The 27,945-nt window shown below is 41.0% G+C and overlaps 2 protein-coding genes across 6 annotated transcripts in view; both read right to left on the reverse strand.

The window, feature by feature from the left end:
* Nucleotides 1-4,050, reverse strand: part of YAP1 (Yes1 associated transcriptional regulator) — a 96,703-nt gene extending 92,653 nt beyond the window's left edge. For all 4 annotated transcript variants that reach the window (XM_049823252.1, XM_049823250.1, XM_049823251.1 and 1 more), the window contains exons 1-2: nucleotides 3,423-4,050; nucleotides 149-396 (exon numbers count right to left, since the gene is read on the reverse strand). In XM_049823252.1, coding sequence (XP_049679209.1) covers nucleotides 149-396; nucleotides 3,423-3,746 — 572 coding nt within the window. In that variant the 5' untranslated portion in view covers nucleotides 3,747-4,050. The remainder of the gene's footprint in view (nucleotides 1-148; nucleotides 397-3,422) is intronic.
* A 980-nt stretch (nucleotides 4,051-5,030) lies between these two features.
* CFAP300 (cilia and flagella associated protein 300) lies at nucleotides 5,031-27,749 on the reverse strand. Of its 2 annotated transcripts, XM_049823255.1 has the most exons (7): nucleotides 27,631-27,749; nucleotides 27,055-27,136; nucleotides 25,331-25,403; nucleotides 19,526-19,692; nucleotides 17,127-17,299; nucleotides 9,733-9,799; nucleotides 5,031-5,288 (listed from the first exon to the last, which is right to left on the reverse strand). In XM_049823255.1, the coding sequence occupies exons 1-7, from the start codon at nucleotides 27,738-27,740 to the stop codon at nucleotides 5,157-5,159; spliced, it is 804 nt and encodes a 267-aa protein (XP_049679212.1). In that variant the 5' UTR covers nucleotides 27,741-27,749; the 3' UTR covers nucleotides 5,031-5,156. The 2 variants fall into 2 exon arrangements, with proteins under 2 accessions (XP_049679212.1, XP_049679213.1); XM_049823256.1 differs by lacking the exon at nucleotides 9,733-9,799 and having other exon boundaries at nucleotides 17,132-17,299.
* Nucleotides 27,750-27,945: the final 196 nt, after the last annotated feature.

Raw genomic sequence — 27,945 nt, forward strand, 5'->3', positions numbered from 1 at the left:
CTACTCAAATCAGGACCATGTTTTTAAAAATATGTATTTTAAACACAAAGAAATTTACTAAAATTCAAAGACTGTAAAAAAACCCCAACAAACAAACAAAAAATAAATCTGCCAGAGATTCTGCTAAGTGAAAACAAGTTTTACTTACTTAAGAAAGTATCTCTGTCCAGATGGTGTCTTAGCCATCTCCCAACCTGGTGGCAAAGGTACATCATCAGGGATCTCAAATGAAGACTGGCGGAGATGTTGAGAAGATGGAGCACCAGGTCCAGTCACTACTCCAGAGGGTGTAATCGTCCCTGGAGAAACAGCTCCCAGCTGCAGTGATGCTGGAGAGGAATGAGCTCGGACATGCTGTGGGGTCAGGGCTCCTGCTGTCCCTGCATCAGTGCTGGCCTGTCAGGAGTGAAATTATTCCCATTAAGATTCTTATCTTTCAGCAGAAATGCAGCTGTCAGAAGACATTTCACTTTAAATGAACCTTTCAGAAGAAATTCATAAGTCAGTCATTCTAAAGTTCTGCTTATTTTCTAGTTGTTGCTGTTCCAAGAGAGCCTCCAAGTAGGTCGGTCAATTAGCATCACAAAAGCCCTTGTGTAAGTCAAGAAATATTAACTTTAAGTTATGTGCTAAGTGCCTTTAGTTTTATTTTGAAAACTAAAGTTCTTATTCCTTGGTGCAGCGTTAAGAAAAAAACGTGCCCGCAGTCAGCAGACCTCATACAGCATATCGCATGGTCCACTACTGGATTGCACCCACACATTACCATCACACCCACTTTCTCCTGGAGGAGTTAATTTCCCACTCTCCTTTTGAAATGGCGGGGGGGGGAAGGCGGGGGGGGGGGTTGGTTTGCAAGGACACCCACACTTACACCTTCTGCAGGGGTTTAAAAGATTACAGAAGGAGCAAAGCAACAAAGAAATGCCAACCGGCAGCAAGAGAGGAAGGCTCCTGAAATCAACCATAAAGAAACCCTGTACAACAAGACTGAACACAAAATTTCCTAACCTGCACACAAACCACAATTTTAAGGGTATCAGGAGCTTATAAAGAGTCTGCCCAAGCTTCAGCAAACTGTTTAACCAGTCAATCAGAAATGACTCATAAAAGCGTTCACCAGTTACCAGTCATAAGTACATAGAACTTCCTTGCCAGTAGTAAATACATGTCCACCATGAAACAGAAAAAGCAGCTCTGAAAACCAGATTAAAGTAATATTGACTTTTTTTTTTAATGTATTTACCTATTAATTGACTTTGTAGATACACCAGGACAACATGGACACCTATAAGAAGACGCATTTATCATCCCTTGCCACACCTCTCTATACAAGGTATTGCACCATACACGAGGCCCCACTTACACACTCTTACGGAGACTGACAATTCTGTTTCACGATATCTGTATGCAAGCACATGTGAAGTTTCATATATTAAACTGGAAACGAATCAGCTTACATTTAAACAAAATACACAAGTTGCAAATCAACTGAATTTGAGGCATTTTAGTTCTTGAGAAATGGGGAGAATTACAGAAACTTACAGACTTTTTCTGTTAAACAGTGTATTTTTTGTGGCACAACTGAAAAAAAGGAAAAGCAAAACAGTCTTATTTTAAAAGACAGTCCGCAACGAAGCAAATGATTCTCTGGCTTTAGCTGGATTTCAAGTTTATGTTTTAAGAACCACCGACTGGTACAAGGAACAGTGATCCAACTAAAGATGCATTACAGATGAAAAGTAACATACACAAGCAAGATAACGCTAACCTTAAAAGTACAACTTGTATGAACGTCGCACATTAAGTGCATTTCAAACGTGGTAGCTATTTAACTGCAGTTACTGTATGTAACAAGGCACAGCACCAAGTGTTAGCTGAATGCATATACCAGTCCACATTTGTGTACTGCGATAAGACTTGCACAACTCAGAAAAAAAACATATATAATAACCTTATTCCTCGCTGGATTTCAGTATGTTATTAAAGGTCTGCAACTCAGAAGCAAGCAAAACTACAGAAGCAGCTCAGCCCCACCCCTTTCTATTTTCTTTCCAGTCTTGCAATATGAAGGCCGGACTGATTTTTCGAGTATTTGGAAAATGAATTAACTCCTAGGCTGAGAGAGTACATGCCAAGGTTCAGCCTGGAGCGAACTTCTGAGGCCAAGTTATAAATCCTTCAAAACAGAAGTTTAATAATGGAAACGTTGACAGACCCTTAAGAACACGAGTACCAGGCACCAGTACACAGAGCAAGTTTCGCTCCTACTGGCTACGCAGATAAAGTGACAATAGCCAATAATAAAACCTATTTTATAGCTTAGCAACAAAGTTCATTACTTCATAAAGCACTCGAGCAGGCACAGCCTCCTTCCAAAAAGTTGGTAACAGCAGCCTAAACATTAACTTCCAGTCCTATCCGCACCAACGCTTGGCTCTCGGCACGAAAGTCACTCCGCTTGAAGACCGAACGCCCCCGGAGGCCGGCCACCGGCCCTGGCCCGCAGCCCCCCGCCCCGGGCCGGCACCGCCGAGGCCTCGGCAGCCCCCGGCCCCGCGTCCAGGCCCGGGCACTTCAGGTCTCAGACGGCGGCTGCCCGGGGTGCGGGCGGTGAACTCGGCGGACCCTGGACGCCGCCAGACCTGCAGGGCGGCCCGGGAACGAACCGCTGAAGCGTGCCTCTGTGTGTGTGGGGGGGGGGGGGGGGGGGCTGTTAATCCTGCTCGACCCAGCGCAGCGCTGAAATGGTGGAAGAGCTACATCCATATTGTTTGGCGGGGCTGGGAAGTTCGGCACAACCTCATTACCCCCCGGCAACAGACGGGCAGCCCCACCGCGGGGCAGCACTAGACCTCAAAGCGAAATGCTCCCCCGTCTCCCAAGCAAAGCGTTTTCACCGAAGTTTCGGGGGCTCCCCCTCCCCTCCTCCCCGCCGCCTTCCCGCCGAGGCCGAGAAAGCGGCCGCGGGTCTCGCCAGGGAGCGGATGTCGAGTCCGAGGCCCCGCCGGAGACCAGACCAGACCGGGCCGGGACCAGCGGCCGGCCGGCCGGCCGCCCTCCCTCCCTCCCTCCCGCCGCGGCGCCGGCTCCCCTCAGCGCCCTGCGGCGCGGGAGGAGAGGAGCCGCCGGCGCCCCCACCCCTGGGGAAGAGCGAACAAGGGGACCACGACGACGCTTAAGAAGGGCCTCCCCCGCCTCGCGCGGGAGGAAGAGCGGCACCGAGCACCCCGGCAGCCCCGGCCGGGCGCCCCCCGCCCCGCTCAGCCCCGCGGAGGGCGGATTCCCGCCCCGACCCCCTCCCCCACACGCCTCCCCCGGGAGGAGCTCGGCGGCGGCGGCGGGGAGGGGGAGCGAGCGCACGGCCGGGCCGTGCCGCCCCTCGCCGCCCGCCCGCGGCGCGGCCGCCCCCTCCCCCTCACCTGGCGGGAGTGGGCCTTGGGCTCGGGCGGCTTGAAGAAGGAGTCGGGCAGCTTCCGAAGCCGCATGGGCAGCGTGTGCGGCACGTTGGCGCCCTTGGGGTTCATCACGGCGTTGAACAGCGCCTCCAAGTCGGTCTCCGAGTCGCCCCGCACATGGACGATCTGGTGCCCCGCCGGAGGGGGCCCCGCGCCCGGGGGCTGCGCCGCGCCGGCCGGGGCCCCCGACACCGCGCCCGGGGGCTGCGACGGCGGCGGCTGCTGCTGCGAGGCCGGGGGCTGGGTCGCCTGCGGCGGCTGCTGCGGTTGAGGCTGCCCGGGATCCATGGCTCCGTCGGGACACCCCCCCACCCCCCCACCGGCGCTTCCCTGGCGGGGCTCGGCGGCTCAGAGCCCGGATTCCCAGCCCCGCATGCCCCGCTCCCCGGGCCGCGGCTCGTCCTGCTGTCGCCGGCTAGCTTCTCACCCCTCGGCAGGGAAACCGACCCGGCCGCAGCAACTGGCAAAACAACTCTGACCGTGCGGCGCTTCCCCCAGCCCGGCCCAGCCCGGCCGGCGCCTCTGTCCCGGCGGCGGAAACTAACTCACACGACACACCAAACAAAAGTTCGGAGTTACGCCCGCCCGAATCACTCTCCGCCGCCGGCTCCGCCCCTCCTGGGCCCGCCCGCACCGTATCCGACCGAGGCAGCCTCTGCCGCGCAGCCCTCCCGCGCGCGCCCGCCCGCACCGCCTCCCGCTCGAGGGGCGCCCGGCGCGAGGGGCGCAGCCCACCCCCACCCCCCCACCCCCCTCCGCACAGCGCGCGGCCCGCGGTCGCCTTACGCCCGGGCTGGCCCGTCACCCCACCGCCCCCTCCGCGCGCGCCCGGCGCCCCTCTGCCGGCGGCCGCCCGCCCGCCCTCAGCTGCCAGGGAGCGGTGCCGCCAACCAGAACTTTTTTTTTTTTTCTCCCCCCCCACTCCGAACTTCTATCCCGACTTCCAGGCGGCCGCTCCGCCAGGGGGTGGGGAGGGGCGGCCGCGCTCCCCTCCCCCGCCGGCCCGGAAGCGGGGGGCGGGAGCCCGGGCCGCCCCGCGCCGGCCGGGGAGCCGCCGCCGGGCGGGGGGGGTGCGCCCCCGCCCGCGGGGCGTGAGGAGGGGGGCATCGGCCCGGGCCGCCCTCCCCCGGCCGCGGGGCCGAGGCGGAGGGGCCCGGCCCTTCTTCGGGCGAGGAGGAGGCCGGGCCCGGCCTGACCGGCCCCTCGGCCCCCCGCCTCACCTGGCGGTGGCGGGGCCGCCGCCCCCGGCCTCCCGGGGCTGTTACGGCACGGGGCGAAGCGGGCGCTGGGGGCGAGGGGCAGCGGGGGGCTGGGAGGGAGGTCGGCCGGGCCGGGCCGCCTGACGCACTTTCTCCCGATTCCGCTGCGATTTCACTGGCTCTGGGGCTTCCCCGTGAGTTTACGCGTCGTGGATCTGAAAAGCCGGTTCCTAAAGGGACGAGAAATACCTTCTATTAGATAAAACGGGGGGGGGGAGGAGGAAACTGCCGGGAAAACGGCTTCAGGAAGTGGGGGTTTTAATTACAGAAAAACTTTTTTGTCATTTAACCACATAGTAACATGGACGTGAACGTGTAGCCCTTCAGAGCATGTCATCGAGGAACACATCCTTCCTCGTAAGAGAGGCAATTTCTACCTGAATTCGTGCAGAGAGAAGGCCACCCCCATCATAAAACTGGAGAACAGCCAGGTTCATAACTAGTTGGTAAATAAGCTTCCACCAAAACAGTGATACAGAACATGTACGTGTCGCTTGCAGGGATCCACGATCAAGTAGGCAAAAGTCTGTTCGTGGCTTTTGCTTGAAGGGTAACATAGGCCATTATCATCCTGAGAGGAAGTAAAAAAAAAAAAAAAAAAAAAGAAGTATTAGCGACAACACGGATACCCATGAGAGAATTGGTAAAATCTGAATGAAATGATGTATCACTCTGTTCCCATTGTAACTTTTTCTTTCATGGCAAAACGGAACAAATACACCATAGTTCATTTAAGCGGCATTGTGACTCCATGAGGATCTCTACACTACAAAATGCACGGCATTCTAAATGCACGGTTCTGTCTGCATAGTTCCAATAACCCTGAGGCAAATGTAATATTAATACAAAATGTGAAGTTAAACATGTAAGCATTTATTTACACAGTTAGAGCCTAAAATACAGATGATTAAATATCCAAGGGTCCAGTCATGTTTCCTTTGAAACAGAAAAATGTTCAGGGACTCTATGCTAATACATAAAGCTGTTCTATCAGGAATTCTTTTTCACTTAACATTTGCTAATGCATCTGTTCAGTTTCAAATATTTGCATTTAAGGAAAACCCTCATTACAGCTCTTATTAACAACTTTAAACTGTTCTTGAAAACATTTTGTGTGCCAGTCCTCAGAAAGAGCTTGAAGGGAGTCTAGGCAACCTAGCTCCAAAATCCTCACTCTGAAAAAACACATTCAGCTGACAACCAACACTACAAGAACTGGGCTCTTCAATCTAACATCCTAAGTCTACACGTGTCAACAAAAGCTTCAGCATTGACAGGGCAGCACAGCTTGACACACGCTTCAAATCCAGTAGGGATCCAGAAACTAGATGGGGGGATTTTTGGAGGGTTAATTTTTTTTTTTATTATTCATTCAGTCTGGTAATTACCAGATGCTCAATTGAGCATCTAAAAGATCAACAAATACATAGCTGACACCTCCACCTCCTTTCTTTTAAAACATGTAAGGGTTTCCTCCTGCTCTCAGACACCTTTATACAACAGTTGAAGAGATGTAGGTTTTGTTCCACTTTTTTGCCTGAGGGAAATTCCTATATTGCCTATATTGTCCATTTTCTCCAGGAAAATTTTAAACTCCTGACTACAGACTATTCCAGATTAGAGGCGCACATCTCACATTATTTTGTTGAAGCTGTCTTCCTTCCCATAAAATAATCCATCTTTTTTTTTTTTGGACCAAGGAAACATGAAAACTGTAACCTCTCTCAGTGGTTAAGGCAGTCAGCTTAGAAGGAAAAGGTCTGTGTTCCACTTTCTGCTCCAAGGACCATTTGTGAATTTTGTCCAGTAGCTGTTACTGGCACCCCATTTTCTCTCCTGTTATTTAAAAGAGGATGAACCTTCTGCTATATGTTCTGGTGTCTTCCTTTGGGGGATTATTCAAGACCATAAATCTTAAATTAAGATAAGCACTACCAAAAAAAGCATTGTTTAAGACAGGTAGACATTTGATAATGTTTATTCACAGCATTTTCCAATGGCAGTCAAATGCGGCAAGCTAAAAACATTCTGTTTTTAAGCAACGCAGTATACAAGCTCTGTAGCTCCGATTTTAAGATGCCTAGCTCTCTTCAGGTGTTTTTTAGGGATACATGTGTATCAAACACTGGATTCTCAACTGCAGCAAGGAGAGCAAGCTTTAAGATTGTACAGTTCTCAGCATCACAATGCCTTTGGAGTTCAACCCCAAAATAACCTAAGCTCATGGACAAAACCAAAAAAAACCTAAAGACGACCAACATCAAGATGTGATTGCTCATTAAACATTTTTCCTATTGCTACTGAAGGTCCCACTCCTGCAGTCCTTATGGAATCAACTGATGTCAGTAGAGGTATTAACCATTTAAAGGCAGTGTTAGCACACTGAACAACTCAAGAACAAAAACGAGTTAAGTTCTGGTGATGAGGCATTCCAAGGAACTCCAGAATACACCAAACCTGGTATCAGAAAAATTATAAATATACTCTAATTAAATGAAAAGGGTCCTTAAATTTATTTTAATTAGTAAAAGAGGTCATAAACCCCCTAAAATACTTGAGCATAAAAGCTTCAGCATTTACACAGGCTTACTCTGTTTTTTTAGAGCAATAGGGTGCACATACACCAATTAAGAATCATACCAATTTCATCTGCAGTGTGGACTTTGGTTCAGACATGCAGGGGGTGTAATGATTGATTTACTGATGTTAGAGTAGGATAATTTTATTTTTCTTTGTAGGAACACAGATAATCAGCTGATGATTTAAGAGTACATATGCATAGCATAATGGATAGCATAATACAGAAGTAAAGATACTGCTGAACATCTCTCAAAACTGCATCATTTAACTAACAAAGTTGGGGGTTTTTAATACTTTCTGAATAAACTATGCATTACAGTGATTTCTAACACTGCCATAGTTCCTGCTCAGGTAAAGAAAGTTCCAAAACACCAGTTAGCATCAAAATACTTCAGCTGTAACAACGTTTCATTATGTGCAAGCCCCAAAGCTCTCAAGGGTATTTGGAGTTCAACAGAGTACTTGGTCACAAGATTGAAAATTATTTCTCTTTGATGCCCAGGTCTATCGAGTCTTAATGCTAAACAGATCTACAGGCATTTATAACTACACCTTGAAATATTTACATCTCTAATAGCATGCTTTTTTAGATACTGTTTCCAAAACAAGGGCTTCTTAGCCACAGCTTAGAAACCTAATAAAAAGGAAGGGATGGTTTCAGGATGATGTTACGTGGTTTTTAATTCGTGATTCCATTTGTACTGGTGCAAATACACAAGTATATTTATTTGTCCATTTATTAATCCAGCTTGCAAAAATGTGTGTTCTTCTAGCTTCTCAGCTGCTTTTCAACTCAGTTTTACCAGAACAGCTTTTTTTTAAATTTATATCAGGCTAAGAAGGGTATGTCCATTTCTTTCAGATACAAACCAAGAAAATAGCTTAAAAATTGGCAGCTCAACATTAAGATTATAATAACACACTCTCTAGTTATTTACCAAATGAACTTAGAAACTAAATCTACTGCAGAAATGTAGTTATCTCCTTGAGAGAAACTTTTCATCACAAGCACAAAATATTTGTGCTCCAGTAGGTGCCCTTCCTGTAATTTCCAAGCAGAGTTTAAAGAGTTTTGATCCACAGAGCCATCAAAAAATCTCAACATACCAGTTTAAGCCTTTCTCTATTCTGAGAGAAAATTCTTCAGGATGTTTTTTTAATGGAAACCAGAATTTCACAATTCTCCTTCACCTCAAAATTTTCAGAATGTGCAGTAAAGCCCAATTTTCCCCCAAGGCTACAGGGAGGATAGGCTGCTCTGTGTTTACACCGGATCATCTTTTGTCCATCCACTTTTTGTTTTCAAAAAGTTGCAAAAGTTTGTCTTTTTTTCTTTTCTTGTTTTTTAATACTGATGATATTTAATGTATGGCAAAGACAGTTAGGGGAGCTCTTAAATATCATGCATCTACCTAAACATAGAAATCTGCACAGTTCACATCAATCGTTTGATTCAGAGATGGGGAGGAAACTAATAACAGAACATCAAGTTATCAGGGTTTTGCTTTTTTATTTTATTTTATTACTGTCTGCAGCCTAGTAGAAAGGTAAATTTTGATACACCCATAAAGTGCTTATTTTCAAAAACCTTTCAAAACCCTTTTATGAATCACACATACTACCTAAAAGATGATGACCCACAGATAAACAAATGGGCTATTGGCAACTTACAGGGAGGTTTGTGCAGTCTGAAATGACATCAGCTAGTTCTTTTGAAAGTGGGTATGTTATCTGACATTTAATTATTACATATTCTGGTTACTCAAGAAGATTTTGGAGTAGTTCATCCTACTATAACAATTAAGTGACAGATATGCTGAATCTAGTAAACATGCAGCCAGTTCTCAAACTTATCTTGATGGTAAGTGTATGATTTTGCAAGAGAAACAGATAAGAATGAGACTTGACAAGGGAGGGGAAAAGAGGTTAGCAGTCATCTCACCACCCCAGCCTTTTTGTATACTAAACTTCCTTGCAGTCTGTACAGAAACAGATGCAATACAAGCTACTCAGAAAGTTTCTAGCAACATTTCTAAAACCAGAACTATACAAAGTCAAGAGTGGATTCTTAATCCTTACTGCTATCTCAAGTAGATCTAAACCCATAATTATTCAAGCCTGAAGATATGTTTTTTTCATAAACTAGTTTCTGGATGACTACTATGACTTCAAGTGTAATTGAGTAAAACTATTTTTAGTGAGCTACCAAATAAAACTTTAGTTGGTGGTTACTGATGAAGAGTTAGTAGAGAGGACAAGAAAGCAGGATGAGACCAGGGAAAGAGTTCATGAATAAAAAAATGACAATGACTATGGAAAAATAGCCCTTTAAAATGGAATATTAAGCTTTCTTTGTGTAAATGTCAATTCATTATTTTCATGTTATGCATGTTACCTCAAAAAAAATCCTTTACTAAAAAATCATTAATACTTACATATGCAGACACTCTGAAGACTGTAGAAATTATACATATTTCTTTTGTTTCAGGATTCTTTTGAACACTGAAATACAGGGGAATAATACATACTTAATATGTACAGTAAGCACTGATTATTAGAATCCTTCATTTAATAAATACTTTATAACATATGCACTGTGTTCTCACTCAAATTTGATCAAGTTCAAATTAAGAGCATTGGGTTTGTGTGGCAAGGTTTTGGTAGCAGGGAGCGTACAGGGGTGGCTTCTGTGAGAAGCTGCTAGAAGCTTCTCCCATGTCTGACAGAGCCAATGCCAGCTGGCTCCAAGATAGAGCCACCACTGGCCAAGGCCGAGTCCATCAGTGACGGTGGTAGCGCCTCTGGGATAACAGATTTAAGAAGGGGAAAAAGACCCTGCTCAGTTGCAGCTGGGAGAGAGGACCAAGAACTGTGAGAAGCAACTATGCAGACCCTAAGTGAAGAAAGGAAAGGGAGGAGATGCTCCACGCCCCAGAGCAGAGATTCCCTTGCAGCCCGTGGGGAACACCATGGTGAGGCAGGCTGTCCCCCTGCAGCCCAGGGAGGTCCATGGTGGAGCAGATCTCCACCTGCAGGCCGGGGAGGACCCCACGCCGGAGCAGGGGGATGCCCAAAGGAGGCTGTGACCCCATGGGAAGCCCGTGCTGGAGCAGGCTCCTGGCAGGACCTGTGGACCCATGGAGAGAGGAGCCCAGGCTGGAGCAGGTTTGCTGGCGGGACTTGTGACCCCGTGGGGGACCCACGCTGGAGCAGTCTGTGCCTGAAGGACTGCAGCCCGTGGAAGGCAACCACACTGGAGCAGTTCATGAAGAACTGCAGCCCATGGGAAGGACCCACATTGGAGAAGTTCGTGGAGGACTGTCTCCCATGGGAGAGACCTCACGATGGAGCAGGGGAAGAGTGTGAGGAGTCCTGGCCCTGAAGAGGAAGGAGCGGCAGAGACAATGTGTGATGAACTGACCCCAACCCCTATTCCCCATCCCCCTGCGCTGCTGGGGGGATGAGGTAGAGAAAATCAGGAGTGGAGTTGAGCTAGGAGGAAGGGAGGGGTGGGGGAAAGTGTTTTAAGACTTAGCTTTTATTTCTCATTATCCTACTCTGATTTGATTGGTAATAAATTAAACTAATTTCCCCAAGTTGAGTCTGTTTTGGCTGTGACGGTAATTGGTGAGTGATCTCTCCCTGTCCTTATCTCAACCCACAAGCCTTTCATTATATTTTCTCTCCCCTGTCCAGCTGGGGAGGGGAGTGATAGAGCAGCTTTGGTGGGCAGCCGGCGTCCAGCCAGGGCCAACCCACCACAAATTTATGTCACATTGATCATCAAAAGGTACGTTGACCATAGATAACGTGGTCATTTTACTGAAAACTATTCAATGTATCTAGTCATCTGAGTTCATTTTGCTGTTTCCACCTACTAAATCACAGCAATATTACGGAGGCCTAGATGACTCCAATATAAAGTTTGCATTTTGATAGCTATGAAAAGTAATTCAACTAAACATTTTGTAAAAAAATTTTCATATATTCTTTGAGAAAAAAACTGTGAAGTAAAGTTTACCTTAATACAGAGTACAAGAAGCAACAGCAGTACTGGTGAAGAAATGCAGACTTTAGCTCATTTTTAATTAATATATAATTATAGTATAGGTTCATTTTTCCTCCTTTGGAATGTTGTATATATAGACAGCTATGCAACTTAGGATGACATTAGTTCTGAATTTTTACATATATCTAGACTGTGTTTGTCGTGAAGACTGCCATTTCTTTCATCACAGTTACTAATAACACTAAGGTATTATTGCAAAGCATCCAGGCATCTCAACATATTTTGAATTTAAGCATTTTGAATTCTGTCATTTTTTCTCAGGTCTGCTTTAAGTGATGCTTACATTTCTTCATAAATTAGATCATGTAACTTCTATTATTTTATCTAATCTCACAGATTCCTATTTACATTAACTCACTGTGGAGCAGTTAAGCCTTATAAATTCCATACTTATACAGTTCCAAGAAATGCATAGCTCAAAACCTGCCTTGTCACAAATGGGTTCAGTTCCCTGGAAAGGTCCCAATATAGCCAAGTTGCTAGAGGATGTGTGTTAAACACAGCCCAGTTGTACACCGCACCAGCTCCAAGCTGTCTGTGACAGCAGTCCCCTATTACCACTGCTTTCGCAAAGCTTCTTTTTATAAGAACAAACAAACCCCAAATCAACCAACATAATCTTTGTTGATTCAGTCTCTCCAACCAATAAATGAAATTGACTTTCCGATTAACTGATTTCATCTGTAGAGTAATGACACAGTCATGTATGAATTAAGCCTATAGTGTGAAGTTGATCTTTCCTGTGGTTGAGTCAGTAATGAGGCTTTCTCAGAATTTTTTGTTGCAGCTGACATGTTGATATACTCAACAGTGGATTAAGACAGCATTACTGAAACTGGTACTGGCCCCAGTTGTCTGCCTTACCACCCCTCTAGAGATTACTGCCTTCCCAGCAGGGACAGCTCAACTGGTTCATGACTCAGCTTCTGAACCACTGCAGTTTACAGACTAGCATATTAAGATAAACTAACATGGATGTCAGTTTATGCTAATGTACCGGGCTGTAAACTGCAGCAGTTCAGAAACTGTTTAACCATCTCTGCTGAAAGAGTGACAATTTTCAGAACAAGGTACAGAGGGTTAGTGGGGTGAGCGCTTTCTACCGCATATCACCACCTCCTAAAGCTACAGTTGTATTTAAGTTATTCTGGCTTCATATTCTTGTGTCTGAAAACAATGCTTTCAGTTTCTGGTTTCTTAATTTTTATGTTATATATATCTAGGATACCAAAGTAAGGGTGTGACAGAGGATAAGCCTTCCTATTTATTCCACTGCCTTGAGAAATATTCCCCTTGTGGTTAGCTTCCTGTAAGTCATTTGTCAGACTGAGTGTTTATTTCTAGTACTTTGGTTAATTTTTAAGGCAAAATAATATATCTGCCAAAATCGGATGAGATTCTTCCCTTGCCAACTTGAAAGAAACCAGGAGGTTGCCTTTGACAAGCTCATTTGCTCTATTTCTTTTTTTTGTTTTTCCTAAAAGGTTTTAGAAAAAACTACGTTCTCTTCTTGAAGAGGATAGTATTTCCTTAAAAATAGTCTTAATACCCCTCTTTGTTCTTTCAAATTGTTAACTTCTAAACTATTCATTTAATATGGTAGTTCCTTCATCTTTTTAATGTGCATCTATTCTCTTTTTATGAAAAGCAAACTTCCTCATCGTCTCTCAATTCGCCTTGGGTTCTATTTATATCCTAACCTTACTGGCAATATTTTATTAGCCTTTCCAAACATTAAAAGAACAACTCAAGGCTTTCGCATAAATTCATGTAATATGAGCGAAAGGGCATGGCGATGGCAAAGAAGAAAGAAGAGAACAATGACTACAAGATACTACGGCAGCTGTCACTGTGGAGAGACACTGTCAGAAAAATCAGGGGTTAAGTATAGAAGACAAGGTTTATCAGTAAAGATTCATAGATTATATTTTAATTAACAAGTTTTTGTCATGTAAATGTATTCTTTAACTAAACCAAAAATACTACAACAAGGATTTTGAAATTATTTAGGTTACACAGGACGTGACACTTAATGCTAAAATTTTGGATGGATTCAACTGGTCACAGACTAATTACTGCTGGATTAGTAACAGACAACAAGTTGTGCATTAATTCATTAGGAAGCAATTATTACTCTTTTTACAAAGGAGAAAATATCGGCCATTTAATAGTTGTAATTGGAAGTCCCTAGCTGTGCTTGTAAAATATCTAGAGCAGTTAATTTCAAAAAATTATTGTGTTCTCTAATAATAAAGCAATATACATGGAAATGCTTTAATGAAGTGAAATCTCAAGCCTTTTGACACTATTGTGAACAATAGTGCCTTGGAGTTAGAACTCAGGAAAGGCCAGAAGAAAGGCTATAGGAAAGTGGGGAAAAGCTCATAAGAGGTCTGCCACTCCTGGCACTAGAGAGACTTTTGTGGAACTCTTCATGCCAAGGCTCTTTTCCACAAGAAAAACTGTTACAGGACCAAAGAGTGGTGGTTTACACCTCTACAAACGTATCATGATTAGACTAAGTTCATCTGTGGGGGCTAGTTTTTCAATGCACATCAGATAGCAGCTAATAATTATTGTACTATCCATTTGGTTTTCACCAAGCGTTCTGAGCCCTCAAGACATAAAAATTGAAGCTTAAGAAGAGTACAGTTTACAGAATTCTTTAATACCACAAAAAGTTTTTAATATCACTTTACAAAGAGTAGAAAGTATCCAATGTGACTGCAGTCCAAGATGAAAAGAAACCAGACAGAGGATAGCAGTCTAGAAAAGAAGAATTTAAGGAATATTTGATATTCAACAGGAATTTGAAGGTGAACTGATTGGTAAACAGAATTTAAGAGACCACTACTCTCATTAGCAATTGTTTACTGAAAATAAGAGGCCATAAGAAAGTGATTTTCATTGCTTTATGTTCTGGTGTAATTTATGCAAAAATGAAGTAAGTAACACAGTGCACAGCATGGACTAGAAACTAGAAATTAAGTCAAGACTGTGGCATGATTATCCCTCTTCAGTGCTGCATTGCTTATTCTTTCAGCGGCTTTTTCTGTCTTAAGATGGTCGTAACAAAACAGCAACATCATTTTGGATAAACTGGGGGTGGGGGGAAATGAGACAAAGCAGGAAAGAACTATGATTGTGAAGGGGAACAGAAAATCTGAAATGTCAAGATCAAAAGCTTTCTCATGGGACTGACAGAGAACTTAATATCAGAGGAGCAAGACAAAAGATTTAGTTAAATTATTAGTTTATTTTTCAACTGCTAGCCAGTGTTAATGCCAGCTCCACTGGAAATGAGAAACCAGAAGACATTTATAGGCACAGAAATGGAGAGACACATGGTAGATAAATATTGAAGATCAGTTATGTCACATGACTGAGTAGATGTGCTTCAAAACTTTGGAGGGTAGAAAGCAAGCTGCCAACTGGAAACAAAACAAAACAAAACAAAAAAACACCCAAACACCAAAAACCAGAGGAATGGATCTTGAAAGGTTTTCTCCTGATACTGTATAAAGGACAGAAGTAGCACACAAGAGAAGAATCACAGGAACATAGAAAGGGTCAATAGGGAACAGGCTGAGGGTATAGAAAAAGCAAACCTTGAAAGCAGGATGAAATTGAGGGGAAGATTTTGGCAGCTTTTTTTATTTTTTTCAGGTAACAAGGACTACTTGACATCCTTATCAAATTTTACAGCAGGAAAAGGAAAAAGAAGGGGAAAAGGTTTAAAGAGATAGGAAGGTAAAGAAAAGGAGTGGTTTAGAACAAAACTTGAAAATGTTTAGGAGAAAACAACTCAACAGCAAAGGAAAGCAATAAAGTGAAGGAACTGATTGGATCTGTGCTTTGTCCTAGGTCAATTCAACAACACAAGAGCAGAAGCAGCTGTAGTCAATGCAGAGTCAACTAAGGCCAAGGATTAAGGTAACAAACAGCTTGTTTTAAGTGCAGAGTGAACAATTTAAAAGAAAAGGGAGGGTAGAGCTGAAGCACTGATGGATCCTTTTATGTCATATTCTCTATTTCTGAAGAACCCACTTGATTTCCATCTATGTATGATATGAAAATAACAAAACTAATCACACTAATAAGAAAGCTCTGGTGACTAATCACAGTATTCAAATTAATACATGCAGCAATCCAAGTTAATTATTTCTACAAAATCTTCTTGGAATCTTGATAATGCTCAATTTCTCTGTTTCAGTGGTTTCTCTAAAAGTATCAACTGTTCTACTGCTACTTTGATCATTTATTTTAGATGACTCTGGGAAACAGCACATGACTAAATCAATTTGCACCCTGAAAAGTGCTGACCATTAGAAAATCTGAAAGCTGCTTAGAAGTTATTAAAAATTTATAAGCTTCTTTGTTAAGTATTACGAAAAATTCCCCAAACCAGCCAAATATTTTGTTTTAAATATTTTTTTTGGATATAGCAATTTATATACAAGTGCTATATAAGTAAAGAAATATTCAGGTGTTTAAGAATCACTGGGTCTAATCCTTTCACTGTATCTTTGTTCAGACATATAAATTTTACTCTTAAATTTATCCAAAGACATTTTAAGAACAGACAATGAATACATCTTACACGATTTTTCACCTAATATGCTTGTGTATAACCTTAAAATAGGAGTCAATTGGTCATCACACCATTCCAAATAGAACTGAGAAGGAAGAAAAATATCAGTTCCTACTTTAAGCAATTTGAAGCCTTTGTAGTGTACATTGTAGTGCATTACTTAGTATCCACATTATCAGAGTTCTACTATCTCTCATTTCAGAGGTCTGCAATTGTTTTCCATTGTTGAGGTTAATACTGTTCTTTATACTACCCCACAAATACTTATTATGAGTGGCAAAGTATAATATAATATAAAATTTTGGTAATATTATTGATGATCTTCATATTCCCATTAGCTTAACTAGGAATGAGTCTTTGCATAACCAAAAACTACATTCTATTTCCCACTAACCAGGAAATAATAAATTTTGTCAACTGGAGAAGTCAGTATATGGACAAATCAAAACAGGGCAAAAAATGCCTGTTTTTTCTGAATTTGAACCTCTGATCAATCACCTCTAATCTCAAGAAAAAAAATACATAAAATTCCAAACGATTCCATACACCAGACTTGGCAAAAATGTGTGTTAGTCCACTGTATCTTGTTAACAGCCAGATTCTCTCACCCTTAGCTTTATGCTGAGAAGTATATTTGTGGAATTAAGAATGCCAAAATCCAACTGTATTTAAAAAAAAAAAAAATCAGCTGGAATAAAATACATACAGAACTAATAATTACAAGTGAAGTACTTCAATTTTTAAATCCTAAGCCAAAAGCAGCTTGAAAGTAGTCTAACTATACATCCAAGACTTAACTGTTGATATTTTATCAATGACATTGGCAACACAATCTGGTTCCAGTGCCATGCCATGTTTTCAGTAGACAATTACAGAAACAAAAATCTTTAAAATGGGAGTGAATTATAAAACATCAATGTCCATATATGTAGTATAAAAAAAGTTTTTATGTGGGACAGATGCCATTAAAATTGCATATATTTTTCCATTGAACTATTACCATTGTTACATGGTATTTTGATAGTTGAAGACAAATAAGCATGCAGATTGATCAAGTAACAGCCCCATTTTTGAAGCAGTAACGAGCAATAAATTTATACAATAAATTGACACAAAGTATCTATGCACAGCACATACATATACAATTGTATAAAACAGAAAACACTTACCTCACCAAGTCTTTATATAAAGCTTTTGTAGTTTCTAAGTATGGGCCAACTACATCTTCAAACTGGCAAAGAGTTCCTCCAATACAAAGATGCTTAAAAAGACAGAATAGAAATTCCTTGCGATCCAGTTGACTGAATAAGTCATAATAGTCTGAATCTTCAAGAAGCAAGACCTTGCGGAACAAGAAAATAACGAAGAAGGTGAATAGATGAAAATTTCTTATTTGAGATTAAGTTTATAAACAATGCAACTACTTTGCTGTATGTCACACAGAGTTTACGTCCAATGCATCTTCCAATGATGCAAATATGTTCAAAATTTATAGACACAATATAAAGCAGAATCACTGTCAGATTTGTGCCCACAAGACATAAGGAAAGATTTTTCAAGAGTCTTGTTATTCACTGGTTAATTGCTCATCATGCTAATGAAATAATCAATAATCTGAAAATAATCTAGCTATATTTGGCATGTCGATCACTGGCAATTAGTTTGTCTTTGGTAACATTGCCTACATTTGCTTTTTTACTTTAAGTTTTCACAGTTATCTCACATTTGTAAAGGAATCCCAAGGATCTCCCAGAGGAGATGCCTCAAACGCACATCATTCTTTACTGCAGACTCTAGTGAGCCTTTATCTGTAGCCTGGATTAACCAGACATGCTATCCAGCTGCCTCCATGCATCCCACCTGCTTTTTGCTGCAATATTGTGTGAACACAGAGGACTTGCTAGATTAGTTCCAACATTGCACACTGTAAGGGTGGACAGGAATTGTAACTCAGTATGGCTTCAAGATGTTTGAGTCACATCAGCCAAACTGCAGGTGCCAACTCAGGCAAACTGGTCAAAGCTACGCATGAACTTACCGCTCTCTGGCCCTCTTTATAACATTACTACACAACCTGAGTAAAAAGGGGTCAGGGCAGCAACTGTTGTTGATGGCCACCTCATACATATCCCACCCCCTTCTTGGTTGAAGCAAGAGAAGACCTGGCAGGTAGGAAAGAAACTTGGCATTTTGCAGCTGAGGGCCACCCTCCAACACCAGCAGACAGACAGTTTGCTGCCCCCTACAGTCTACTGTCCTAGGTCGCTGACTAATTTAATGTGAAGATTTGACGTAATTCCTGGAAGATTTTGACTCTTAATTCTTTCTGCCGTCTTAGGTTGTACGAGTAGGAATCACGTTCATTTCAAACAAATGTGAATCCTTCAACTTGTAAATGCAGACACACACATCCCTTCTAAGGGAAGGAAACTGGAGAGACTGAAACCCCAATGATTTCTTATTTTAAATGATGCCTGTCACTTTCCTACATCAAATATACTTAATTTTCAGGAAAAAATTCACACGCACCCAGCTTATAAATAAATACATAGTATTTTGAACTGCTAGGCTACAAACTACATCTGAAATTCAAACATGAGCTTGAGTTCTCTCATTTTCCCAGAACTTTACAAGACAGACCAGTATTTCAGGCCACATCCTGTAACCAGTGTCACTGGTTCAAATACATTGCCTTCAAAGGGTTTGCCAAGTGCAAATGAGTGCAACTCTATAATTATTAAGTACTTATGTTGATTATATATACAAGGAAGAGCAAAATCCAGTTCTCCCACACTATGCTTTGCTAATGCTAAACAAACATAAGTTAAAAAAAATGTTTTAGTTTATGAAGCTTCAAAAGAAACACAGTGAAGACATATGATAATTAAGAAGGTAGCACTGTCAGAGAGATTCTTTTTCAGAATAATCTGCTCTCTGACACCTCCACTGGGGTACAACAAACAGTTTTATACCTTGCAGGCCTGTTCAGGAGTTATATTTAGTGCTTTTCCAGTGTTACACTGAAAAATAATTTCCCTTTTCATAGTTTCCTCTCCTTGGTTTCAGTGAAAATACATGAAGATGACTTTCCTTAAATGCCTTCACATATGATATGGTCAGCATTCCTGGCTAGGAATGCTTCAGGGTGTAGCTATTGACTACAGTCAATTTCTTCAACTACCTGGAAGGTTGGATGAACTCACAGCTCTGGGTATCACAGGACCTTTCCATTAGCACCACTTGTTTTCCCCTCCTAGGCAAATGAGTAGCTGCATTTCCCCCCCACTCCCCCCCCCCAAGCACTGACTACCTGAGACAAGGGTGGGTAGAAGAAGGTTTTACCTTTTTCTCCCACCTGAAAAGGAAAGAAGGCCCATCTGGAAAACAGCTATTGCTTTCACACATTCAGGCACTGCAGTACCTCAGTCATTTCCATCACGTGGCTATTGATGGCCATTTTTACCATGGAAAGCATGTATTGTCAGAAAAAAAACCACTGAAAAATGTGTCTTTATGGTACCTAACAGAGTATGAAAAATCATAAGAAATTATTCATTGCTATACTGACCTTCCTTAATTCATCAGAGATGAGAATATCATCATAATAGTCATCATAACATTTCACAATATCTCCAGTTTCTCTAACAACTCCTTCAGAGTATAGCCGATCAAAAAATGACATAGAAATCTGTGTACAGGGCACCACTGTAGCTTCAATTTTTGTCACTCTGGAACCTGGAATATAGAGGAAGGCTTCACTCCAAGTCTCTTGCAATAAATAAAATAGGAGAATTTCCATGAACTAATGGTTTTACAGTAATTTGTAATTCAATACAGTGTGGAAATAATCAACTTTTCTAAACGGTTGTGTGACATATTCTTTAAAAAAATACAGATCACAAACTCAATGACTCAATCACCGAGTCCCTCAAAAACCAAAGAAAGCTAGGAAAGAAACAAGCGTAAAGAAAACATAAAATTCATCTGAATGCTACCCTCCATTAAGGCTCATGTGTTTGCTCCCCCTGTCGGTAATACTATCAACAGAAACAAGTAATAGATGAAACACCCTGGTGAACTTAACATCATGTTAGGTCACACCCTTAGAAAATCATATTCCACAGCTTAAGCCTTAAAGAATCTGAGAACAAATACCAAATTTGGTGTGATGAAGTACGAAAGTCCATAGCTGCTAAAAGCACCCCACAAAGTTAAAACCAAAATAAACACAGCCCTGATGAATTTTTGGTTTCTTAAATATTATATCTGAAATTTCTGAAAAGTTATTTTGTAGCTACTGTAAGCTTTACTAACCAGTTATTTCGGAACTGCTATTATAGCACATCCTGTATGAATCTGGACTATAATCTCTATAATCATTAAGTGCAGAGTACATTTTTCTACAATTTTTATGTTTTCTGTGCTTGCAAGTTACCCAAGGCCTGGTCCTGTTGCTCATAGACATCTAGTGCCATTTGAGATGCCCTACAGTATTTTCCTTAATGAGATATCAGTCCATAAGGGCACATATCTTCTCTATATACAGTGTTGCATCTACAAATCTGTATGTGTGGTGTTAGATAAATTATGGCATCTCAAATAGCATTATACTCCATGTTTAAGAGGCTTTGGACTCAGTCCAGTTCCATCTGCTCCCTACGGTCCAAGTGCTCAGACCAAATGTTAGAATGTATTCTCTACTCATCTCCAAGTCCCCCTGAACACCTTTCAAAGTGCTTCCGAACAGGAGAGGGGAGGAGAGCACAAGTGAGCATGAGCATGCATGAGCATGCAACACAAAGGCAATGTGTCTTGGCAGAGATAATATTCACAGCTTTCCATGAGTTACTTTTATCTTTTCTCCTCTGTAGGTTCCCTTGATGGGAGATTGGTCAACACCATCACAATGTCAAAAGGCTTTTGACCATACAATTAAAGATAAAATTAAGTGGTGTCCTGACAAACAGACCTAAAGGATCGCTAAAGACTAGTATTTAGGAAATGTCCAGATTTCACTCTAGATGACAGTATTTCAGGAACAGAAACATGCCAAAAAGGGATGTATGAATCACAATGCTTCCAAGAGCACCTATCATTTCATTCTGATCCTAATCTTTGCAAGTGTAGCATAACCTAAAATTTCTCTTGCCCCTACACTTCCAAAAAGTCCTTGGGATTTCTCCCATATATGAGCATTTTGCTATCTAAACCCAGGTAAACTGTAATACCTACCTGATCAACACTATGAAAAAAATTAAAGAGAAGTTACAAGTTGATGGCTTGAAGATATGTCTACTTAAGATAAAAATACTGGCATGAAATTTTATAATTATTTTATTGGGCCAATGTGATGTAAAGAGAATCAGCTATAGAGAAAAGCGCAGCATTTAATTGCTTGGCTTCACATCTACAGCTATGGTTATGAAAAAGGGTACCTTTTACTAAAGAAAAAAGGTTTAGGACATTCTCTTACCTGTCCACATAGTGACTATAAAAAAAATAATCAAATTATGTAACCAAAATCACAAGTCACAGAAAACATATCTTACAGCCTCAAAACCTAAGAAAAAAATCAAACTAATTTTTATTTATTTATTTATTCATTTATGCTTTCTCCCACCCCTCACCTCCAGACTAACTTGTAATTCTCCAGCTTCCTTTCACAGGGATAGAATTTAAATCAGCCTCTAACAGAAATTATTTTGTAAAGACCTACGAATCAAAAACTGAGTCAACACCAATAACAATCAGATGTTAAATGACTTGAGAAAAAAGAAACATCTTACAGTTTCCCAGTTATTGAGCTAAAAGTATAAGAAATTGAGCTATTTATAGGCCTTCAAATTGTTATGCTTTTATTGGGGGGGGGGGGGTGAGGAAAGGAGACACACTTCTGCTCTGAAACAAGATCTTATGAAAACTTTGATGAGGAAAAAAAAAAAATCAAGAATTTTGTAATCTATTCAGTAGTTCAGAAAACCAAACTATAAATGGAAAAGTTTAAATATACTGGAAGCTTCTATTCTCCATTTGAGAGGTGAGATTTGAAATTGGAGATTCAGAATTGCCTGGAAAAGAGTGACCAGTTTTAATAACACTGTAAAAGTGAGCAATAAAATAGGAAGAAGAAATGCCTTGACAACTCGGCAAGTGGAAAACAAAGAGCTGAGAAGTACTGAAGCAGATTAAACTTCTTAGAACAGTTAGCTCTGGAATATCTATAAAGTGCTACCAATATACTTTTAAATGAACACTTTGCATATCTAGTATGGGGTAGATAAACCCCAGATTAGGTATATTTAGAATTCCTCCAAAGTTTAAGAAAGATTTTTACCTCAGGGAAACATTTTACAACTTACCATTTACAAAACAGTTTATATAGGACTTATATAATACAAGTTCAGTGCTCTGTACTAAAAAGATGGTATTTCAAAAGTAAAAGGTGCAGGTTGATGATTTATAGGTTCAAATAACATCTAAAATTTTTGAAAATTATAACCTATAACAGTAGTCTAAAAAATTGCTGATTTAAGATTACTTTCCAGATTTTAAAAGCCCATTCCAAAGACAGCAATTGTTAGAGCTTCAAGCATATATGGCAACTCAAGAATCTTTCTTAAGCAAATACTGAATTTTTATTTACACAAAGACAGTAACCCTATCCCTTTGAAGATAACTTTTCAAGTGTTAATTGAGCTTAAACAGATACAGTCCTGCCTCTCCAAGACTGCTGACAGGTGCAAGGCCAGTAGTGTGTCCAAGGAAAAACTACTATTTAGTTTTCATCGCAGCTATTTAAAAATAAAAGTCTCAAGACATAAGTTGGTATGCATCAAATTTTGCTTCTATTTTAGAAATATGAGAGTAACAGGTGAAAGGGGAGCTTAAAGTACATGACAGAACCATCAGGTACTCTGCCATGCAGCCGCCAAGAGGGGAAAAAAATACCCCTACTACAACAGGCAAAAAATTGTGGTGTGAGAATAAGTAATTAAGTATCTGCATGATCAGATGAAGCAGACTAGAGAATATCCTTGTGTACTGTTTACCTAAAATGTTATATTTCAAGTACTGTTAAAGCTGGAGTCCTTGAGATGATGTACTATTGTGGGATGCTACCAGGAATCCCAACACGTGGGGGAGCTGAGAAGAGAGGTACATGTTGCGTTCCTTGGGGACCCCATGTTTTATGCCACCTTTTGATCTCACAGATGGAGACTGAGGATATTACGGTCTGACAATATTAAGGTGAGGATGAAAAGCAGTCAAGAGAAGAGAAAAATGAGATTAGACACAGGAAAAAAACAAAGTAATAAAGAACTTTTAGAAACAGATTTTAGGAAAAGGAGATACACAAATAAGAGAGAAGAGGTAGAGATAAATATGAAAGTGAAACCATGCCCACTGAATTAAAAAGAAAAATAAATTCTTAATGACAAGGTAAAAGGGGACCATGGCCTGGAAAAAGACAAAAGGATTATGAAAACAAACTGTCTCATAAAGTAATATTATACTGATGTTTTATATAATGCTGACTTTTTTTTTGTAGGTCCATATATACTTTCAGCCCAAGATCATGGCAGGGAGGAGAAGGGAGGTTTTTAAGAACCTGTCTAAACCCCACTTATATTATGCATCTAAAATATCTCCCCTCTGCAAAAAAAAGCCCTATTTGCAAGAGAATGAATACGGTATTCAAATCAACCTAGATTATGTAATTTTCTTCATATTTTCTAATAAGAAAAATAAGCCCATTTCCAGTATTTTCTTTCAAGAACAGGAACTTGTTTTTAAAAGAGTTACTCCACAGTGATAAGTAAATGATATATCTGGCTTAATATATTGGCATGTCTGAAGAAGAAAATACTAGAAGATCATTTTTTACCTTCTCCCACTCAAAGCTAATTCTTACTATATTTTCAAAAAATGCACATGAAGACTAAGTATAGAAAAACGTGCCAACATTCCTCACCAAAAATAGGCAAAGAATGGGAAGATGAAATTTTAAGAGCAAATGGGGTATACCAGCTGTTCAGGATTTAGAAAGGGAACCCTTCCAGTCCTTGGAACAAAATGCATTACTTCTGTGCTGAGAAAGACTGAGCAGAATAAGGAGTTAAGCTGGGATACTTGGCAAGTGACCCTCTGCTCTTAACACAAGGTATGTAACCTACTGACCTTCACTACAGGGACTGGCAAGTCACAGGATAGACTGATAGCCTAAAAATATTCTTGCCTAAAGCAGCAAAAGGTTTACCTATGGTTCAAAATATATTTATTTTCTTTTTGCTTGCTAGAGTGAAAAAGAGGTACCTGAAGAGGAACTGGAGATATTTTTTGCATCTTATATATTCCAATTGTTTTAACAGCCAGATACAGTGTTTGGAAAATTGATTTTGCTGACAAAAAGGTGGCCATGTCTAGTGTCATTGTATATAGTGGGGAAAATGTATGCCAATTCCAGAGAGTTGAAATAGAAAAGTTAGAAAAATCCCAAAGCTCCATTAAATATTTACAACACAGTAAAGTATATGCAGACAAATGAAGAGAACTGAGGACTTCCCACAAGCCCCTTTTAAAATATTCCTATTAAGGAAAGTCACTTAGTGATATCAGAGTTCACATTATGCATAAAATCCAATTACATTATCACATGCAATTTTCATGAAAATTTACGTGTCATTTACAAAATCAAAAATACAATTTCAAAGTGGTGCCATAAAATCATGTGCTATTTGCTTTTGGTCTTTCTCCTTTAGTGTCTCATCTCCATCTACAGACATAAGTGTTATAAGCAGTTAATGACATGGCAACAAACTAGAAGTCAACCTCATGCTATCATTGCAACCAGAGCAACCTATTAAATGGCTCTCTTTCTGCACCTAGATCACTTTTGTTGTGCAGATAGCATATTTACACAAGCTTGGGGGTGTGCTCTATCTAATCTTCTGCTCTCTCAACTTTAATGTGTAACAGAGAAATAATCTCAGATCTGCCGTAAGCTGGTTGCATCTATAGAAGAGTGTCTTTCTCCAAATATTATCTGAATAAGGTAGTACTATAATTCCACAATTAATGCAGTTGATTATGTCTGGATACATGATCAGGTCAACTGAATGTTTAAAAACACTTCTAGTAGCTTGGTTTATGGATCAACACAGGGGTCAAGGAAAAAAAAGTGTAAAATATGACAATTTAGTAACAAACTATGTAAGAATCTTTTCTTATTATTTAGTAAAAAGTAATTCTTTAAGCTATTTCAACCAGATGAAGATACACATATATGAACTGTCATTATTACAAAATGGTAACTTAGAGAAAAATAGTTACGACACAGACTTTTTTATTTAAGATTAATTTATTCTAAATTTACCCAATGTAGTCCATTGTCCCGAAGCTGAGAGCAATTTTAAACTGGAGTTCACATTTTGGTCATTAAAAAATGCCTATAATATTCAAATAAGAGAATACAAGTTAATGAAATGAAACATAAAATCATCCTTTATAATGTCTTGGACACTTTCAAAGTAAATTATAAGGATCCAATTAGTAAGTAGATTCTGTATGATCTTTCAGTTTAGATACTAAATATCACACCACTAAATACATGTTATGTAGCCAGCGTCTTTTATATATTCAAGATATCTTCATGTACATATTTTTATATGCAGTATTAAGGTTTTACAGTAAAGCACTTTTAGTCCAAGAACACACAAATAAGATGTATGAAATCCTTGGAGGTACAGAAAATGGAAGAAGAGATGAAACAATTCTATCTCTGCATGCAATGTTGTTGAAGTAAAAAATGAAATGCTACATATGATTGTAAAATTTACATTTTGTAAATAAATTTGAAGCTTGGAGAAGTGTAGAAACACACAAAAATTATTAAACAGATACAGAAGAAATCCATAAGGTATTGAAGGGATGGAAAAGATGTTCCACAGTAAGATTTGAAGTATTCAATCTTATTGATTTATCAATTTAAAAAAGGAGACATCCATAGTAATATTGGTAGCTGACAAGTTTAAATCATAGATAAGCCAATTAAGAAAACCCACACTTATGCATATGTATCCAAGCATAGTGAATAATCATTGATGAAGCTGCTAAGAAAATGATGGATTTTTCAGTCTTTGCATCACCAAATCTCTTTACCAACTCTCTGGGATACAGAGAGATCAAACTATATAATATAACGATCCCTTTGTTCCCAATTAATTCACAGCTACTTGGAGTTCATAATTTCATAGTGATATTTTTACATTTTTAATTCAAAAGAGACAAGCATTGAGAAGGTAATGCATATTTTGTAAACTTCAATCATTTGAAATGTTTATCAGTGGGAGATGAAATATTGGTATATTTCTGTGTGAATTTCTTCAAAATACAAAGAGGCTGAATTCTTTGTCCAGGATAACAATATAAAGTAGGCATACAACCAATCAAGGAGTTGTTTTTAAAACAACAGATGTAAAAACAACACTGTTTTTAAAACCAAAATTTTTTTTTTCTGTCTGCAAATCGATGAACAGATTTGACTTTGCAGACAACAAAAGTGGAGGACACAAAATCAGGAAAAGACTTGAGTCTCAAAAAGCTTAGAGCCCAAACCTCCAGTATAACGCAATGGTATCCAATGAATTTTAAAATCTTGTATTTTCACATATATGGTGCATATGCATGTCTAATTGCACGGTGTATTTCCTGTGACAAAGCAGTAATAGCTGGGAGCAAGAGTACCAACTGCATGTACACTGTTTAAAGTCTCCCCTAGGTGGACTTTCCAACATTAAATGTGGTGGCCAAGATCAGCAACCAGTTCAGATTCCCACTCTTGGGAATCTTGGATGACTAAATTGTTCCTTCTTAAAGAAGGGTAACATTAGTACAGACCGAAATATTTTTACTGGACAATACCGTTAACCCACAAAGTAAGACTTGAGCACCACACCTAAATCACCTGCTTTCAAGGAGACAGCAAATAGGCAAAGAGCATGCTAACACCGCTACAATGTTTGCCATTATGCAGTTTTCCAATAGCTATAATTTCACGGAAAAAAAAGTCAACTTAAAATATAAAGGACTTAGAACTACCATAACAAATTCATCCTTTTGATAGGGCTTAAACTGCTGGTCAAAACTGAACGCTTGTGCTGTCATCCTGCCTTGCATGGACCTGAAATGGAAAAAGGGAGATTAAATATTCTGCAGACATACTAGGTACTTACTTGCAATTTTGCCTAGGTACACTACATAAAGTCCTATTCTGACCAATAATTTTTTATTATTTTTTTTTTTTTTTAATTCTCACTTACAACCGCCTCCCACCCTTCCTGGGAGGGGTTGGGAAGCACAACTGCTGCTCAAGCAGCATCAGAGCAACGCTGAGAAGCTGAAATAGGTGTTGGCGAACTCTGGAAGACAAGGATAAGTGCCGTGCACCTCAGAACAAGCGTTTTACGTGCCTGAAAAATACTGAGGAGACTTCCAGTTAAGGGGGTGAGGTGAGACAGACACGGACTCGCCGCCACTTCAGAGCGGGAGCCCTGAGGGCGCCGTGACGGCCCCAGCCCTCACACCGCCCGTCCTTTCCCTCCCTCCCACCCGCCTCTCATCGCTCCCCGCCACCCCCAGCGAGGCGCCTCCCGCAGCGGGATTTCCCCCTCCCACCATTTGAGGAGTCGGTCCTGGACGTCCCTGTCCTCCAAGCAGGGGAAAGCTTTCTGGGGCAGGGAGCGGAAAACGAAGGCCGCCGCGCAGCGCCGATCCCCGGCGGACATCTTCCAGGGCCGGCGGCGGCTCGGCGGTTGCCGTGGAAACGGCGCCGCGCGGGCGGTGCTCTGCCGGCGCGCTCCCGCCGCGGGGCTCGGCCCCGCTCACCAGCGTTCCGCCGGCCGGTGGGGCCGCCGCTCGCCAGCGAGGGCCGCAGGACACCGCTGTCCCCCTTCTGACAGGATTTCTTTGATTTTTACCTATACAATCCCC

The sequence above is a fragment of the Accipiter gentilis genome, chromosome 19, assembly GCF_929443795.1.
Source record: "Accipiter gentilis chromosome 19, bAccGen1.1, whole genome shotgun sequence".
Taxonomy (NCBI): Eukaryota; Metazoa; Chordata; class Aves; order Accipitriformes; family Accipitridae; genus Astur; species Astur gentilis.

Coding starts and splice junctions, on each gene's coding strand:
- CFAP300 (XM_049823255.1), bottom strand. CDS start 27,740: ATGTCCGCCGGGGATCGGCGCTGCGCGGCGGCCTTCGTTTTCCGCTCC. Junction 9,800..17,126: donor TTATATAAAGACTTGGTGAG/GTAAGTGTTTTC, acceptor CCTGTATTTCAG/TGTTCAAAAGAATCCTGAAA. Junction 5,289..9,732: donor TCTTCAGAGTGTCTGCATAT/GTAAGTATTAAT, acceptor ACTTCCTCTCAG/GATGATAATGGCCTATGTTA.